The sequence below is a fragment of the Taeniopygia guttata genome, chromosome 6, assembly GCF_048771995.1.
Source record: "Taeniopygia guttata chromosome 6, bTaeGut7.mat, whole genome shotgun sequence".
Lineage (NCBI taxonomy): Eukaryota > Metazoa > Chordata > Aves > Passeriformes > Estrildidae > Taeniopygia > Taeniopygia guttata.
Genome location: NC_133031.1, coordinates 19,591,878 through 19,611,112, shown reverse-complemented (window position 1 = coordinate 19,611,112; position 19,235 = coordinate 19,591,878). Strand labels below are relative to the sequence as shown.

General features: G+C 42.4%; 2 protein-coding genes across 3 annotated transcripts in view; one reads left to right on the top strand and one right to left on the bottom strand.

Moving 5' to 3' along the window:
* The window catches only part of C6H10orf71 (chromosome 6 C10orf71 homolog), a 48,506-nt gene extending 45,307 nt beyond the window's left edge, over window positions 1-3,199 (bottom strand). Inside the window, exon 1 of one of the 2 annotated variants that reach the window (XM_072931070.1) lies at window positions 3,112-3,199. The gene's annotated coding sequence lies outside the window, so the exon portion shown is untranslated. The remainder of the gene's footprint in view (window positions 1-3,111) is intronic. The other variant, XM_072931068.1, reaches the window with a different exon arrangement.
* TMEM273 (transmembrane protein 273) lies at window positions 940-18,400 on the top strand. The gene is made up of 6 exons (XM_004174835.6): window positions 940-1,076; window positions 5,884-5,934; window positions 6,611-6,721; window positions 7,234-7,258; window positions 15,470-15,496; window positions 16,277-18,400. Exons 1-6 carry the CDS (start codon window positions 983-985, stop codon window positions 16,278-16,280), a joined length of 312 nt encoding a protein of 103 aa, XP_004174883.5. The 5' UTR covers window positions 940-982; the 3' UTR covers window positions 16,281-18,400.
* The last annotated feature ends 835 nt before the right edge of the window (window positions 18,401-19,235 follow it).

The window sequence follows — 19,235 nt, the reverse complement described above, 5'->3', positions numbered from 1 at the left end:
GATTTGGGCCAGTAGAAGCAACAAAAACCAACGAAACCAAAACAAAGCAAAACCACTCCCAAATAATAAATTAAAAAAAAAAACCCCAAAAACAAACAAACAAAAAAAAACCAATAACCAAACACCAAAACAAAACAAGCGAGCTGGCATTCCTGTTTTTACTTCTAGAAGAGGTTTTCAGGATCCTTGAAGCATGGGATCATTTGCAGATGAAACATGAGGATCCTGATATTTCCCATCCAGCTGGTGCAGAGATTTTTGTTTGCTTGGTTTTGATGTTTCCAACTCTAATCCCATAGAGAACCAGGAGCAGAGAAAGAGCAAAAATGGACTACACACACATACACGTGTGTGTGCACACCAACACTACAGGTCAAAGCAGAAACAAATACTTTCTATGATATCTGCCACACACAGTCAGTTGTACCAATGCTTCACACAGCAAAATAGGACAGATATTTTTTCCTAGGAAGTTAGTGTCTGGGAACTGGCTTGCAATGGTTTAGCAGCCATAGTGTGCTTCTTCTCTACTTCTGAAAGAGCTGATTATGAAAGGGAAATATTCAAATAAGTGCTCTGCTGAAAACATGATAGTATTCAAGTTGAGTTCATAAGAAAGCTAGCAATGCTGAAAGAGAATGCCTCAGATAATTCTCGTAAGACAGAAAATCCACTTGGTTATCCACGGATTCAGAAGATTTCAGCAGAAACAAATTCACTATGGTAGGATGCTTTTGATATGCAAAAATAACTGTTCCTGTTTAGAGGTGCCTTAGAGAGCAAAACAGTAGACCAGGCTGTGACTGTTGGCTGTCCACCTTCTCCACAAAACATTTTCAAGTTTGTTTATGTATTGAGCTTAAACCCAAAAAAGGGAACTTCTGTTTGCAAATCTAACTACTCAGGATGTGACTGTAGTTTCTCAACAATCATGTGACCTACTTCAGCTTGTTTTTTCAGTCACTGCAGAAGAGCAAAATTCATGAACACTTGGGTGCAACCATTCTGTTGTCACAACTTCATAATGACCTTACTAACAAGCTGGATATCAGCACCAACAGCATTTCTTCTCTTACGTAAGTGATCTGACTTATTCGTTTTCCATTCTTTCTGAGAACTTTTATTCCTGAGCTTGATGGGCTTATTTATTCCCTAGCTTAACTGTCTATATCTTGTGTAAAACTCTGTTTCTTGGAGAAAAAAAACATTTGTTGAGCCAGAGGGGTACTTTGCTGAGTTTGCTAGCTCACATTTCCTATTCTGGGTGCAAAGGGCTCAGCTGTGCACAATCCAGAAGGCACAGTGAAGTTAAATGGCTGCAGCTTTGCAGGTGTGATGAGCACCTGCTGAGTAGCTTGTTTAGCACCTTTTGTTTCTGTCTCCCTGTACAGGAAACAGTATTTCAGTCGAGTTTGAGGGAAAATTGACCTGCGTGCATGCTGACTGCAAGCTGCTTTTGGACTCTCCCTTACTGGACTTTCACGGTCCTGACTCACACTGCTTCTAATGCTCCCTGCTGGCCCAAAGCAGGGCTTTCTCACAACCTGTTTCTTACTTCATTCTTACTCATCTCCTCGTCGTGCAGGGAAGAAGTGGGGCTCATGGCTAGGAAACCTCAGCAGGGGTCATACGAGCACTGGGACAGCCCAGTTGTCTAACGCGGAGTGGGATGCTGGCAGCAGTTCCAGGGGCTACTGCCGTCCCTGGACGTTTGGTAAGGGGGAAGGCACCACCCTCTGGTGGCAAAAGCCTCAGCTTTTACCGCCTCCCATACTACCCTGCTTCATGTAGACAGTCACAGAAAATTACCATCTACACTTTGGGAATCCCGCAGGAGCAGTTTGCCCCACCTGAGACATGCAGACGGGTTTTTCCAGCTTGCATCCACTGGATATCCTGTCCTGCCTCACCTTCTGCAAAGCTGTCCACAGATCTGCAGCGGTGCTCTACCCTGTCTCTGGGGCTCCCAGAGATTTCCTTCCTTTCCTGTTTGCTGCCTCCATTATAAATGGCAGCGAGCTCCTGCTGCTGCAATGCCACAGGACCAGCCATTATCTGTTGCAATGAGGAGAAATACGAGTTGTTGGAGGAAGGGGAAAAAAGTTGGAAGCAGGAGGTAACAAGCAAAGTGACTAAGGCAAATGTTGTGTACTTGGAAAGACGAGGCACACATTGCTGTTTATCACTGCAGGTTAGGGCTGGGAATGGTTTACAATGCCTAATCCGGTGGGGAAATTGAGCTCTTCCTGCTCCCTGATTTGATGCCCAAATTGCATTCTGCACCATTTTCCTGGCTGAGCTGACCTCTGGGCAAGGCACCGCGTGAGCGGAGCTGTGTCGCAGGGAGCCCAGGCACAGCAGCGACACAGGCACAGCAGTGACACAGACACAGCAGCGACACAGGCACAGCAGTGACACAGGCACAGCAGCGACACAGACACAGCAGCGACACAGGCACAGCAGCGACACAGGCACAGCAGCGACACGGGCACAGCAGTGACACGGGCATAGCAGTGACACAGACACAGCAGCGACACGGGCACAGCAGCGACACGGGCACAGCAGTGACACAGGCACAGGAGCGACACAGGCACAGCAGTGACACAGGCACAGCAGCGACACGGGCACAGCAGTGACACAGACACAGCAGTGACATGGGCACAGCAGCGACACAGGCACAGCAGTGACACAGACACAGCAGTGACACGGGCACAGCAGCGACACAGGCACAGCAGTGACACGGGTACAGCAGTGACACAGGCACAGCAGTGACACGGGCACAGCAGCGACACGGGCACAGCAGCGACACAGGCACAGCTGCTCTCTCTTGGCTCAGCCCTACGTGCAGCAAGGTCTGGGGAGGGCTGGGTCTGCCCAGAGTCGCACCGAGATCACAGACTGGAGGCTCCCGGCCCCCGGGTTTATCTGCGGCTCCATCGGCTGCTCGGCAGCTCTGCCCTGCCGCGGCAGCGCTCCTCTGTGTCACCCAGGGTTCGCGGCCGCAGGGAGCGCTTCCCGCCGAGGGCCCGGCTCCCCGGCACATCCTCCGCTCCTTTCTCCTGCCCCACCGGTACCGGGGCCACCCGCGGGCCGCTCTGCAGCCGCACTCACCACGGCGCTCCCGGCGGCTGCAGGCTCCCCCGGCGGCACATCCCCAGCGCCGCGCACACCGTGCCCCAGCCGGGACACGGCACAGAGCACCGGCTTCCAGCCTCTTTGGAAAATGATCCACGAGTCACTCGAGCGTGGGTATCAAATTCATCTGCTAGGCTCCTCCACACAGGGGCAAACACTCTGCAAGTCCAGAGGGTTTATTCGAGGCGTCTTAGTCTAAACTCCCGACAGAGAGAGTTAGAAATCCAGCACTGGGACTAGAGCACTGCCTGGGACTAGAGCACTGCGGGGTTTAAGCCATTATTTCTACCCACCCCCCACCCCCCCCCCCGGGAGTTTTTTGTACATCCCCAAAAGATCTAAATTGCAGATAAGATAAAAATCAAACAGAAAAACATGTATTTGAAGTAGCTAATCCACCTATTTCCGCCCAAGAAAAAACTGAAACAAATAGAATTCACCTAACACAGTCTTTGAAAGCAAGCAGTATTTAAGCAGCATCCAGTAAATGATATTAAACCTTAATTAAAAGCATACTGAAAGTATGAATTGAAAATATTCTCTTTAGCCTTGTGGGTTTTCAGGAACTTCCCTCTCTTTTTAAAAAGAAACTAATAATTTAATCTCAATATATTAAACTGACCTACATAAAATATTCCATGTAAAATATTATTTCTGCCATAAAACACATAATCTGTCACTGGATTAATTCCATTAGAAAGCATACATTAAGGTCCATGTATTATGATCATTAGGATAATAAAAGTAATACAATATCACTTTTATTATGCTTGAATTTAAAACATTTTTCATATGAGCACAAAGAATAATTAAGGGGACAGAAGAAAGGTGTTTTTTTAAAATTTATAATGAAATAAAATCACAGGCGAGAGCAAAGAGACTAGTTTTTAATATGGAAAAAACAGAAGCTATGCTTTTTGTGCCCACTGTGTAGCCTTAGAGCTTTTTGCTCTTTTTAAATTTCCTTATCTTTATAACTTTGATTTTGGTCATTTAGTATAGCCAGGATAAGAACAGATTCTCTATCCCTTGCAACTCCTTTTCTGAGTGTCATGGAGGTTTTGGAGAGAAAATATTTCTGCTTGTACAAAGTAAGTTCCCAGACATTTTCATTATGTAGAAGAGTTTGGCAAAAAAAAAAAAAAAAAGAAAAGCAAAAAAGATTTTCAGCTCTGAATTATAGTTCCCATTTTTTTTTTTTAACTCAAGTTCTTTTCCAGATTTTTGAAGCTTGATTTGTAATTTATTGAAATTTTGGAATAGAAATGCGATTAAGACCAGGAAATAAAAATAAATCTGTTATAAGCCACCCAGTATATCAGATCTTTTTGAGATTTTTTTGGCATAACTCTGGAAGCCCCAGGGCCCACACTCAGCTCAAGAGTTTTAGCAGTCTGAAAAGCAGATAGAAGATTATTTCTGTAAATCTACCAAAATGCCTTGTTTTGGAATGTTAGTACTATGCTTCAAGCTTAAAAGTAGTCATGTTTCTAGCATTCATTTTACTGGACAACAAATGAAGGAACAGACCTCAAAACCCCAATAAAATAAAATTCTTTGTCCACAAAATGTGGAGGGGAGGAGCTGGGACATACAATGTTGGACACCTCAGCGGTAGGAAAACTAAGTGCACTTAAGACACTGCAATTCTACTTGGCTTTCAGCCAGACAATACTCCCTCCCAGTTCCCTGCTGTGGTGGGGAATGCCAATGAAAAGATGATGTTGTGTGCAAAGCAGCTGTGTCCCCTCCAGGTGCCCCACGGACTGTCACCCCGCCAAGGAGCGGTGACTTCGGTGACTTTGTGTTGTGCCTGAAGCTCATGCAGGAGGCTGGAGTTGAGCAGCACGCAGGTTTAGAATGCAGGAGTCATATCTGCCTTCAAAGCCTTCTCATGGTCCAGCACCTCATGCAGCTACATCACTTACATCATTTGGAGCTAGTTAAAAAGGCCTTGGTGGAAATATCCTTCACTGAAAAAAAAAACCATTTGAGTGTACATTTCTAACAATTTTCTGCGACAACCAAGCAACATTAAAAGCAAACATGACCTCTCCTTTTTCTCATTTTTTAAAAAAAATGATTCTGTTTTCTTGCTAAAGTATTTAGCAACAAAATGTTTAAATGTTTTCTGCAAAGCCACTTCATTCTGAGGGCCTGCACACTCTGAGCACCAGGCACCATGGCTCAGTGGCTTTATAGAGAAGGGAAGGGCCAGGAGGTGTCCCATGAACAGGGCATTTGGTGTAGAATTCTCTGGAAAGGTTTGTTTTCAGCCTACAAAATTTGCTTGCAAGAGGAAAAGACTCTTCTCTGCCAGCAATAAATTACATTCTGAAGACTGGAACTCCAGGTAGGATAGGGATTCATGGGAAAAGGGGTGTTGGGTTATGCCATATCCTCACTTATTAGCGTGTTTTATTAGCTTTAGTGCATCTGTAATCTTTTCCTTGATTTATAGCATCTTCTCTTGTATAGAGCTCTCTGGCTTGCAGTGACAAAACCATGGAATGGAAACAGTGCTAAGGCAACACAAATTTTTGGAATTGTATTTTCTCTTCTGGTCAAAAACTGGCACAGTGTGGCCACATCTCTAGGATGCCCTCATTAACTTGACTGATAACATTTCACTACTGCAGGAAGCCTTGGATTCTATCCTAAGATTTCTTAGAATCAACTATCCCCTTGAAAATGACAGAAATGGCATTCTGCTCAATGTTCTAACAGGTTAAAATATTCCCATTCCAGATTTTTGGAGAGCAAAGGTACATGCTTCTGGAAACCCAGAGGAGGAAATAGGTGAGTTCATGGTGGGATTTACACTTCCAGACAGGAAATTAGAGGCAAAATAACAAAACTGAATGTCCTTAGAAGACTTCATATACTTTTTAGGTGTAGAGATAAACATTGTGAGTTTGTAGTTGCCGATGCTGCAGAGTCCAGAGCATGGGACTCAGATCCTGAACACGGGTACCCCCTGCCTGACATACAACCCTTATGTACACACAGTGATGCCAAATCACAACACATAGTTTACACTTTCCAATTCCCCTTCCTCCCAGCAAAGGCTTACAGAGGCAGAACAGCTGGGCAAGGCAGGAGGCGAGGGACAGGGAGGTGGATATGTGCATATCTGGGAGCAGCAATAACAGTTTGGAAGGATGCAGATTGGCAAAGGAGTGTGGATGGGGGATTTTGCTTTTGGGGTATTTGTAAAGCTCTGGCTCTAAAACTCAGCTGAGACCGGCACACACTAAAAGCTGAAGTTGTTCATGATCAAAAAACACCCTTGAGCCCCTTAGCCACAGGTTCACATGGCTTCATTTTATGCAGAGATTTTAAAGAATAGACTCAGAGTCTTCTCAGGCACCTACTCTGGCTCAGCATTTTTTTTTTAGGGATGTGTTACATCTGAAACTCAATGTATTTATTATGTAAAGGTGTATACTCACTGAGTTGTTTTCAATATTTGCAGATTACACATATGTTATAATAGGAGTTACTCTGGGAGCAGTTCTAGCAATTGCTTTTGTAGCAGTAATAATCTGCATGATCAAAGCCAAAATGATTGACAGTGACTTTGGAGGTAAGAAAAAATACTCCTGATCCCTTTTCCATAGATCTGACTCTCCTCATCTTCTGATACAGAAGATCTTAGCATCAGTGTTAGCAATTGTGTATGTACAACAGCTCACAGGTTTTCTAGTGAAGAGCTATTTTAAGAGTGTCTGAATTGCTGGACTGCCTAGAATTGCAGATTCACATTTCACTATAACCAAGTCTACTCTTTAGCCTCAAAGTTGTTTCTCATGATACCCAGGGGATATGCTACAACCAAACTCAAACCAGACAAAGTATTAGCTAAAACACAGCTCTGAGAAAATTGTCATGAGATATTCCAGCTGGAAGAATCAGTAAGGGCTTAGGAAAGTTGCATGACACAACCAATATCAAAGAGTTTTGCCTCACAAAGGATGGCTGGATCTTTACCAGCTGTAACTATGTAATCCTGGTTGCCTCCTCACAAATTCTGTGGAGGCCTATCACCACTCTGTTCCTTGATTCTCAACTAACCACATTTTCCTCTTCTCACTTTAGAGTCAGATGGCAAAATGGAAAAAAGGTAAGAGTCATTGTGTTTTCTGATTTCTCTCTCTCATTATGCATGATGCTTCCCCATGTTGGAACGATTGCACATAAGCCTCTAGAGGACTGGGATATCTAGTGAATCTGTATGGGAAAAGGAATTTTCTTCTAACTGCTTTTCAACATTTCAGAAATACACAAGAAAACCCAGCAGACTGAGATTCTTTTTAAAATGAAAATCCTTCAAACACTTGTGAGGAAGCTTCCTTTTTTGTCTGTTTGTTTGTACTATGCATAATAACAACAAACTCTGGACAAATTGCTTCTTCTAAGGTTGCTATGTCTGCATCCCAGTTCTGAAAACTCCCTTCACTCTGGGCTCTTACATGTCAGGGTCATGCGGTGATCATTCCTGCTGGGAGGGATGCCTCTTTGCCCTTCACCTTCCTCCCCCTTACCCAGAAACAGTAAGACCATTTTGGGTTTGAGTGCCTGACCCGTCCACCAGCAATTTCTGTGCATAAACCTGAAAAGGATTAGGACTATGTATGATAAGGTCAGAAGAACAAACATAGGATACCTGGTAAACTTTACTATGCTTTCAGGACAGTGTAGATAGAACAACGAACAGAAAGTCATGAGAAAGAGCTAAGCCAGAATAGAAAAGCCAGAGACCAGAGTCAAGAGAAAAGAGAATAAAGGGATGAGAGGGACAAAGACAAGAAGAAACACGGAAGGCAGTGGTAGATTTACTGCCTGGGTGAAATGCAGACAGGATGATCTATGAACTGTTCCACACTGGACTTCTCTAGCTTGCTTTGCTGTTTATTATGTGTCGTGTTTTCCTTCAGAGACAGACTGAACATTTTTTACATCATCCTCTTATCTTTCTAGGGGAAGTGAATGTGTTTGTGGTGGGAGCAAAATTTAACATCTTTAATGGTGACCTTACACTGACCTCTTTGGTATTTCCTTATCCCTGTCTGCAGGCATTTGCTAAAAGGTAGAGTGAAATTTCCAGTTTCATGACAAAATTCTGGTCTTAAGGCTTAGAAGTGTGACACAACACAGAAACATTTTGCCTTAGAGCCACTGACACTGACATTGAGAGAAACTCTAATTCCACAATATTTTGGGGCAAAACTATTTAAGTTAAAGATGACACTTTTATGGCTGAGTAGAAAAAAACTTAGAAATCCACTGCCACTTCTTAATCAGTGTACTTTTCAATTCTGCTGTGGTAATCAGTAATTTACTAGCAAATCTTTGTTCTCATTTCCTTCAGGGCATCTATGTATTACTCTCTGGTAGGCCACTAAGGGATTCTATAATGCTGGTAATAATCTGTGGAAACAGAATAGTTTCTACTGGTTTTGAGGAAACCTCTGGCAGTAAAAATACTACCAGAGCCAATAAACATTTAAAAATGCCCCAAATAAACTAATACTTAGTAGGATTTATTTAGGTCACCAGAGACACATATGATAAATAGGTCTAAGTTGATTTTACCTACTTGCTTCAGTTCCCTAGGGAATTCTGATTTATGAGATTTTTAGACCTGTGGCTAGTCCTACAAAACCCTCTGATAAAGTGAAGTCCATTATTTGAAATCACCTGATTTATTCCCCACCCATATAGCCATCCTGAATCCCTCAGGGAAAGGGAACCTGAAACATTCAAGATGGTGTTAGAAGACACCATCCCTTTAGGACTGGAGAGGAGAACTGGCAAATCTTCTGCAAACAGCTTCATTTTCTGCTTGAACAGGGATGATTATGAATGCTTGTTCAGGAAAAAAAATACTTAATCCAACTGATTGAACACTCAACCAAATTTACCTTCAGCCAAATTTTGTTTTAAATTTTACATCATTATTCCTACAAATGCCACCAGCCACTCAATATTTCCCTAGCTGGGAAATACTCCAAGTGGGCATCACCCAGCACTGCACTTCCACAGCCAATGGAGTTGCTCAGCCTCATACCAGCTGAAGGTCTTGATGCAGATAATCATCCTCTGTGTCAGAACCCCAATTAGCTGCTACTGAACATAACTGACCCTTTCCAAGAACAGATTTTCACTAAAATCAGGAAGTATTTGGATGCATCCCCCTTGATAATTTCCAAAATACTTAAAACACAAGTGCTTTGATACTCACATGATACTGACAGCTCATTGTGAAATAATTAACAGAATTTACCACTTTATTTAGTCAGGTACATAACATTAAGATTTAAACAATCAATTCACAATGGGTTGCCCTTAAACTCAATGGGATATTTACGAACACTTGAGAAGAAAAAGGCTTGAGGCAAGATTCTGTCAGCCAACAAAACAGCAATTTATATGTCAACTGACAATTATTTAACGTCCTCTTTTTTAATTAATAGCTCATGTCAGTATCAAATGCCATCTTGGTGTAAGCTTGGTAAATTATAATGCCTAAAAATTTCATGCAAGTTTAATGTATTCATAAAAATGTCTGGGTACATTTAATGCTGGCAATATTTTGAGTTAACTACAGTGCATGTCAGCCAGATTTATTTTGACAGGAGACAAAGAAAGAGACAGACAGAGACAAGGAGAAGGGTGGAGAGACAGAGAATGTTTACTAAAAAGGAAAAGGTATATATTTTAAATCTGCCACAAATGAATCTGTTGTCAACATATCCAGGGCAACAGCACACACAAAATTCCCTATGCCATTCACTGGGTTCTACAGGACTCCATGTAAATCATTGAGTAGAAAATCAGGTTCTAAATGCAATACACAGGTTCTTCTGATGTTTTATGGAAGAGAGGAGGAGCGTGGGAGATGCTTGCCAAGTGTATTGGTGTTTTTTTTTTCCTATCCAAAGCCTCATCTAAATATTCTCTTATATTTTCCCTCCTGACTTTTAAAGGACCAACTTCTCTCTCCTTTGCTAGACTGTGCTTGAGAAACACAGGATACTTTTGAGAATTGTAGCATTCTTTAGATGAATGGAACAGGTCTTAGAATGTTACTGCACTTTGAAAGCCCCTAGTATGTTCTAAAAATCACCAAAAAAAGTGCAACACGTTGCATAGGAGGCAAAATCATCCACTTTGAAAAATAAACATCACAGATTGATGGCATAAAAAAGACTAGGTTTGGGCAATCGTGTGCAGGTTTCAGTGCTGAGCTGCAGTTTCTTCCAACTACCAGAACTGTGGCAGCCTAAACATCTGAACCAGGAGTCTTTTTCCTAGCATTTTGTCATGTTCAGGTCTGTAGCCTGACAGGCAGGGACAGTGAACAAGATCTGATATAAGAACATCATATCCTTCAAACAGGTTTAAAGTCAGAAAGACAAAGATATTGTTTTGGAGATGAGAAAGAGTTCTTTCTGATCCAAACTTGGTCTACAACACTGTGAATTGCAGAACACATCATTTAACAAACAGGAAGCCAAAAACATAGACATGAGTCTCATCACTTCCAAATGTGAGACACAGTCTGTCCAGTCACTGGAGTCTGAGATCACAAATAAACTTAACTGGAGATCTAGTTTTGATGCTAGAATGGGTACTTGAAAATGCCACATGTGGGAGTCCTTTGAAAAATGGTCCCTTAATTTACAAACCAAAATCCTTAAAAAATACAAATTTAAAAAAAGAGACTTTAGCCTTGTCTGAGAGTGTCACTGAAAGAGTGATGCGTAAGGGAAAAGGGTCAATATGGACAATATGGACAGCACAGGTTTCCCAGGATGCTGGGCACTGAAATGCATTGCAGCCTCGCACATACTGTGCCAGGTATTCACAGGAACACTAAGTTTAGCCCACAGCCTGGCAGCAAGCTGCCTGCTCTATCCTTACTCTCCTAAAACAGGCCTATTTTTTCTTTTGCTGTCCCAGTAATATTTTAAACCATCCAGTCAGTTTGATCTTCTTGGATCTGTAGCAGACCAGTCATGTAGACTCAGCAGAAACTTTGGCACCTCTGTGTGAATGGATTCTCTTAACATCCCTCAGTGATGCCCTAAGCTGTTCTTTCACTTGCCACTCTTGGTTTCCCAAGCAGACCTTCATAAGGTCTTTCATTCTGACAAGTAGGATATTCTACATACAGTTCAATCATCATGTCAACAAAGTTTTCAGAAATTGTCAGTGGTTTACATAGAAGGAAAAACAGAGTGAGCAGTGACACTTAACCTCTCCAGTGATCCAAATAAGCTTTGCAAAATCAATCACAAATTATTCCTGTGAGGTCTGTTTTCACTACAGAGCCTCTCTTCACATTGCCACCATGACCTAAAACCAGTAGTGAAGAACTGTCACGAGAATGGGAGTGGAAGACAGCTTGGAGGGCTCCAGTCCTCTTAGGCAGAAGTGCATCTGCACTTCACTGAGTAGATACCACCTGCACAAGACGAGTGTGGCCCTTTGATACACCAGAACACACCCAATTCCTCTCTCAGCACTGTAAGGAGTAGTGGGTGGTTGATAGGCTGAAGGCTGTATTCACTGTTTAGGTTTCCTCAGCATGCATACTGGGAATTGAGTTTAATGGAAAATATTTAAAGCTTCACAAATGCCATAATAATGCATGCTATTGTAAATAAATTTAAGGATGGGTAGAGATGATCTAAACAACTCCATGTGAGTGCAAATGTTAAAAAATGGGCAAATAATCTCAGCAGAAATGGCTGTCTCAACTCCTTGTAATATACATTTGCATAAATAAAATGTCAATATCCATTCTGTGTTGAGGCAATAGTTACCAGTGACTAGAGTAATAAACTGTTTTTCCTTCCTACTTCTGGCACTGCCCTGTCTAGCCGAACTTGTTCTTCTGAACAACCTTGGACAAGTCCCTGGCTCAGGTTACCCTTTCCATAAAATGAAATTAATCTTTTTATCACACACTTCAAAATCAAGGACATAAAGCTTTGCACTATGCTGGGGACAGCAGGCTTTAAAAAGCAACAGTAGGACACTCTGTAGGCTCTGAGCTCCATTCCTGGATTGAGGGAATACATACACACAGCCCCTGAAAGACAGCTTTTATATATATATATACGTATATATATACAACACACATATTTATGGCACAAACTGCTAGGGAGAGATTAATTCATTAAACCCATTTCAATGACACCGTATACCTCAGTGATGCCAGCTATGAGCCTGATGGGCAGAGCCACACTTCTGGCTATTTTTTGCTCCCCTGGCCACCCTCCACATTCCCTGGGAGGGCACCTGGCCCAGGGCGCCTGTTCTCCTCTTGGATCTGGGGACTGCCTTTGTGGTTGACCTTTTCACAGCTGCCAAACAGGGAAGAATCCTTACTCCTTCCTACCCTTCTGCACAACTGTTTGGGGCTAGTCTTGAACAGCTCTAAATTATTTGATTGTAGGAGTTGGTGCCAAACCTGCTGAGTCAGGAGAATGCTTTCCTGGTAATATTCAGACACCTGTCAGAGGCAATTCCTTCCACAGCCATCGTGGTCACTGCTGGCAAACATGCTGGTGCAAATTATTCCAGCACTGAAGGAGTAATTCTACCCTTCCCTAGCGCTGCTGCAAGTCTGGATACAAAAAAAAAGGCGAAATATTTCTGGAAGAGTACCCTCTTCACCCCTGTCAGCAGGCACCCGGGGTAACTCAAGGATTAGATGCCACTGAGCAAAGAGCCTCCTGCTCCCTGGCAGCACCAGACTGCCAAACAAACTGAGTAGCTTTGTGCTGCTAGGGCTTGTCAGAGAAGTGACAACATGGGATTAGCTAGGAATGAAAGCTGCTATCATAGCTAAAGGACAGCTTAAAACCAACACAAACCAAGGCCTCTTGATGCAAGAGGCTCAGGAGAGCTGCAGGTGTTAGTCAGACAAGAACAGCATCGAATTAGAGCTCCTGCATGCTCCAACTCACAGGTTTTTGTGTATCACACTTAATTTCTGTACACAAGTTCACACTAGACTTATGAAAAAAGAATCACTGATTTCAGATTCTAAGAATTTTTGTCAGTGCCATCTCAGAAAATAAGATTATTTACAGATCCTTTTTAAAGATCATGTGTAGAGTCTATCGCATAATTTTATTTCAGTTCCCTGATCTCCTACTGTCTAAGAGTTCTGCCTTGAACAACCTGTACTAAGTATCAGCACAGCTGTTTGTTTTTCTCCTGATTGTTGCTTATAATCATCCACTCTCCACATTCCATGTGTACTTTACAGCCTGGTGTCAGAGCACAAATAGCGAGCTGAAAGAAATCAGGGGGTACCACAAAGTGATGCTGACTTCTGCTGCAAGTGCTCGGAGATCTGTGGTGTACTTCTCAGCAGTTTGTAGAAGTTTATGGGCTTAAAGGTTTTCCATATGGATTTAAACGGGATTAAAAGACACTTTGCAGAGGCTCACAGAGTCAATGGAAAATTTGCATGGTCTTATAAAGGAAAAACACTGCCTGAAAACTTGTTAGGTTTTTGTGTGTGTTTCAGTGTGTGCATTAAAACAGCACCTGGCTGACTCCCAAGTCTTATTTACTACACAGACATTGAAATGCTTGTGCTGGCACAGGAGAGGTGGAAGCTGGGGATAAGACAAATAATTAACCCTGTAGGCAGAAATGGACATTTTAAAGTGTTTGTGAATGAGCTTCCATGACTCCCTGAAGCAGGGCAAAGCACAGGAGCAAAGGATGTCCCATGTCTAGAGAAAGGCCCACTTCTCTTTTTCCCATCCCAGCACAGCTGTATGTTCTGCTCAGGCAGTCACCCTTCTCTACTCTCTCAGGGAACTGGCCCTGCCAAAAATTAATGTGGTAGGACATGAAAATAATCTTCAGGTACCAGGCTGTTCAAGGATGTCTGGCACAAGGGAAGTACAACTGAGGTGCCAGGGAAGGCTGGACTGTCCTGTCTTGCAGGAATTGGCATTGTCAAAAATGGGAAGATTGCCTGAGAGCATCAGCAAGACGGCCACTATCTCAGGGTAGCATTGGCCTCCCAACCAATCTCTTCTTTTCTCTTTATATATGCAGAGAATTGAGTTAGGATTAGACCACTTAGGAACTGCCCTTACTAGCAGTTCTCTGCCAGCTTCTTCTCCTGTGACACAGGCAGGAGAACCTTATCCAACGCTGATTCACCTCAGTTAGACCACATCACTTTGCACTGGCCTATTCTGTATTAATCTGTTGTTAGAAGTGGGGAAAAATACCGTATTTTTAAAATTGGCTACAGATCCAGACAAAAAGTGTAGCACTTCACAGGCTAAAGTCTGTTATTTTTTGTGAAGAAATTTTTGACAAGCTCATGAGCACAACCTATATCAAGTCCCTGGTTATGTTTTGAAATGGCTCTCCTTTCTGGGAAAGACCTGCCACAAACTGTAACAAGCTGAAAAATATTATTGCATAACTGATACCTCTTCAGTAATGTCAGAGCTGTGTCATTAAAAGAAATTCCTTGTGTGTGCAAAGTGCCAGACTAGCACAGGCAAAGGAGGGCCGAAACAAGCCCCAGGTACCTCCAGTGTGGTCAGCTGGCAAGCAGGCAGGTAGAGATGAGCCTTTGTCCTTGCATTCCAGCAGCAGACACTTTCTGTGGCTGCCCTGCAAGCTCCCAAGGGCTGGGCAAAGCAGGCAGAATGGGAACATAGCTGTGCTGACTCACCCCAGCCCCAAACCAGAGAAAGAAAGAAGGGAGGAAAACCAGCAGAACAGAAAAAATGCCTCTGATTCCAGTGATTCCAGCCTGTGTCTCACTATATGGTCTCCCATGGACTGTATGCCCAAGTCAGACTGGAAGGATGAGAGTCAGAATCTTACAGACACTAATAGGGCAGTGAATTCCACGTGAACAGAAAATTTTGGCAGAGCATTCTAAAAGACATGAGTGACAAAATTTCTCTCAGAGAAGGAAAAAAGGCTGAGGCAAATTGTGTGAAGCATGGATTGTCCCTGCCCACCAAATCTCCTGTGACAGTTTTCTTTAGCAAAGACACCAGAAAATGCTGAAGTAGTATTGTAGGAATGGGACTACGATGAAGTTCATTTCCCTGTGGAGTCGTGAAATATCATATAAACAAGTCGAGGGCTAAAAGACAAGATCAAGTTCCCAAGCACTGACACTAGATGGAGCAAAAATGAATAAAAGATTTAGAGCAGTGAAGAAAAGATAAAAAAGTTCCTGCAACTCTATAATGTGTTACTCATTTGAATTCTCACCTTTGATTATGGCTCTGAAAGTCACAATTAATAGCTCAATCTCTACACTTTGCAGGTCAAACACGGGATCGAGCCAAAACAGGTAAGTTCTGGGGGAAGGGGGTGTGGTGGCACAGGGAGTGACAGTAGTGGGCAGACCCAAGGTTGTAGAGGCACCTCCACCGAGGGAAAGGTCCCACAGCACTAAAGGCTGTGGGGTGACCCTGAGCCCTTGCTGACAGTCCGGATCTGCTGGGCACTCACTCTGCATGGGCCAAGGCAGGTCACTGAACTGTGCTGTCCCACAGCCTCCCTGAGGTTTACCTGGAGCTCCCTGGTGTAGGGCCAGGCACACTGCGAGGCTGGCTGCCCTCTGCAGCCGCCCCACAGCAGCAGGCACTCCAGGCATAAACTCCTGGGAAGATGCTCCACAAAAGGGATCCAGGAGCTGCTCCCCACTCTGTGCAAGGCAACAGTGGGAAGCGCCCCAAATGACAATAGTCCAGTGTCTGCAATCCAGGGAGCCCCGGGATGCTGCCTGAAAGTGCATGGCTTGCTGCTAGTGGATTCCTAGTGGCAGTGACAAGGGCATCTGGAAGTCACCACAGCACCCACAAGCATGCATTTGCTCTGTTAATTCACTTGGGAAAAACAGATGCCTCCAAAGGTACAAAGGAACATCTAGTAAAAGAAAAGGTAAGTGAAGTGAAAGGAAATTCATCAATGTAATTCCAACATCTCCATTAAAATTTTTTCTAGAATTCCTGTGATTTTTATGTATCTCCCAGCTCAGCTTTTACAATGATGTTTTACCTGGGATAATCCAGGTAAAACCAAAGCCAGAGAGTTATTGTTAATCTGTGATTTTTCTTTCTTCTCACAGATGACAGCAATGCAAAGTACAAGAGATCAATAACCCTTTTGCAATCAACAGTTACCTGGTCTGAGGATCAATAGAAGTCTCTTGTGCACAGGCAGGAATCTTACCAATACCAATCCTTTCCTCTGTTCTTTAGTTGAAAGGCTGATTGATTGCTTACAGGAAGAGCTTATAGTGCAGCTAACTTCAATAACCTGCACCCAAAAGGCCTGCAATCCCCCTCAGCATGTCTGTGAAGGACATGTGTGAGGAAAATAAAATAGATGGGTTCTGTTCACTAATAGATCCTCTTTATTCTGTGATAAGTATATGATTGATTTCTAAAGTCAGTTAAATATCAGGTAATCAGAAAGGTGGCAATATGAATCAGCAGCAGAATGCATGGTCACCCCCATATTTCAAGATAAGTAAATAAGTATTTCAGCAACTTGGAAAATAATTCATTTGAGGTTAGAACAAAACAAGGCTTCTCATTTATAGCAGGAAAGGAAAATACTTCATTAATTTAAAGTTTTATCTTTTTTAGATCTAGAACTGATGCCTTTTGTAGGTGTTAGTGATTATTTAAACAATTTTTAAATTAATTATGGCCATTTAAAATTAAAAATTCCTTTTAGAAATAATGTTTTTTATGTTCTGTTGACACTTCATGTCAACACTACAAACAAGCTAATCTGTTATTTCCAGAATTTCCCTATCTCTATTTCTTTAGTATAAAACAATGCACTAAGTTCAATCAGAATTTGTGAATAATTTCAGTTTCCCAGCACCTTCATTCTTGTTCTAGCCTTGTATGTTCTGATGGACTTGATTACATCAAAATTGCTTTGCCTGGCTCCAATTATAAGCGACTTACAGTGGGAATGATGAGAAGAAAAGTTAAAGCTTTGTTTTTGAACATTTAGAGTAGTTTAAATAATTTAAACTCAAGTTATTCTGTAAACACTTTCCAACTTTTAACAAAGCTTTGAGTCGGTGGCTTTGGTTTTGGTTCAGAAAATAATGCTGTAGATTCTATTCTGTTTAATTCTCTTCTTTCAAGAATGCTATATATAACATATTGTCATCACAAGGTGCAAGAAAACAGGGAGATTTTTGTATTTCAACCCAGGCTTTTCTTTCACCTTGTGTCAGCTGTGAGAGCTTTGGGAACTCTTGGCCAGCATCATCTGCTATTCCTACAGCTTCTCTCAGGAAACCCAGCAGAACTTCAAGGCTTGGGGGCCTCAGGTAGACAGCATGACAAGTGACTTAAGTAATATCCCAGTATTTCACAGGCAGAGCTGTATGTTGGAGCATTACAGGATGACTCCAAACAGGATGTTACACTATTTTATTGCAACTTACCATTATCCAGACCCAAAGACCACAACCTATAAATAAATAGAATCTTCATAACCTTTTAGTTCAAGCCAATGTCCATAGACATATAGGCTTTTTTAAATCTCTCACTTTACATACATTCTTAAAGTTCACTTTTATACCTGTTTCGGCTTTCAGTGTGGCAGATCATAATAAAAATAATAAAGTTATTTCCAGCTCTCCACTAATATAAGAGATTTAATCCAACTAAAAAAAAAAAAAAAAAAGAAAAGCAATTGTAAGACTGAAGTCCAACCTAGAAATTCTGAGTGTTATTAAGAACTACCAATCAAAAATCATGGAGACAAGGGCCTCCTGTCCAGTAATCAGCTTTCAGATCAGGCAGAGCTGATGTGCTGGGTCAGGGACTTAGAGGAAACATGCTGTTAGAGCATAAGAACAGATATATCAGAGTTTTGTTTTTATAACGAATAAGCTACTGTACTACTTGTAACTAACTAAAGGGATCTCAATATAAGCATTTTTTGACTTTCACAAAGCAGGTCATTTATCAAATGTGCACAGGAAAATGAATAGTATTTTTTGCACACATTTTGAACAACAAAATGTAAAATTTCTTTTGACAGAAGAATGATATATTGGAATACTTTCTCTGGTTTCCTAGGTGTCTGTTACCCATTTCAGCAACACTGCAGTTCATTAGCAGCATTTGCTAACAGATAAACTAAAGCAGTAATGTGATACTTGTAAGTAATTTTGTGTACATGTGTAAGTGAATAAAGCATCTTGTAAGGTATCTGTTAATTGATTTGCTTCCTGCAGTATCATTTTAATTAAGACTTGGAACAGAAGAGAGAGCATGTGGTCAGGGAGGAAAGCTATCACCTTCCCTTATTTGTGTGAACAAATGTTTCAGTACACATCATTTCAGTACACTATGGGAAATAAAAATGAAAATAAACAAGAAATGCTAAGCTACAAGCAGTAGAGGAGAAAGGCCTGGAGAATTAAGGTTGGTAATCTTGATCAGGCAAGTGTGCTGGGGTAGTGAATAGATTATGATTTCTCAAAACCTTTTGGTGTGTGCCTTGGCTCCTGGGGAGAGGGGGAAGGATGAGAAATACTGAGACAAGGCAGCTGGGCACAAGGGACCCTCAGAGCTACTGCTTCTGTTCTGAGAGGTTTGGGCACACTTACATGGGGCTGCAGACTTTTGCCACCTCAGGGAGTTGCTGTTTTGTCCATTCCTACAAGCAGCTTTACCAGCACCACTTGGAGCATAGCAGCTTCTAAATTCAGGCCAAACTGCACACCAGTGCTTGGAAATAATCAGTGAAGGAAAACTAGATGAAAAATGAACATCTGGGAGGCGTTCAGTCAAAAGACTGAACAAAAGACACTCTTAGCACCACGAATTTTTGATCAAGATTGAGCCCAGGCAGTCAACATCCAGCAGAACAGGCACCTACCTGCACTCACCTGTTTGCCTGTCCAGCACAGGTTGTGCCTGTCCATGATACACACCCTGTGCTCTCCCTGAGCTCAAGGGCATTCCCCTGAATGGGTAACAGTGGGAAGCTCTTTGCAGTCAGGGTTTGGACACATGCCCCAGCATGTCATGCTGGACCTCGGTCCCTTC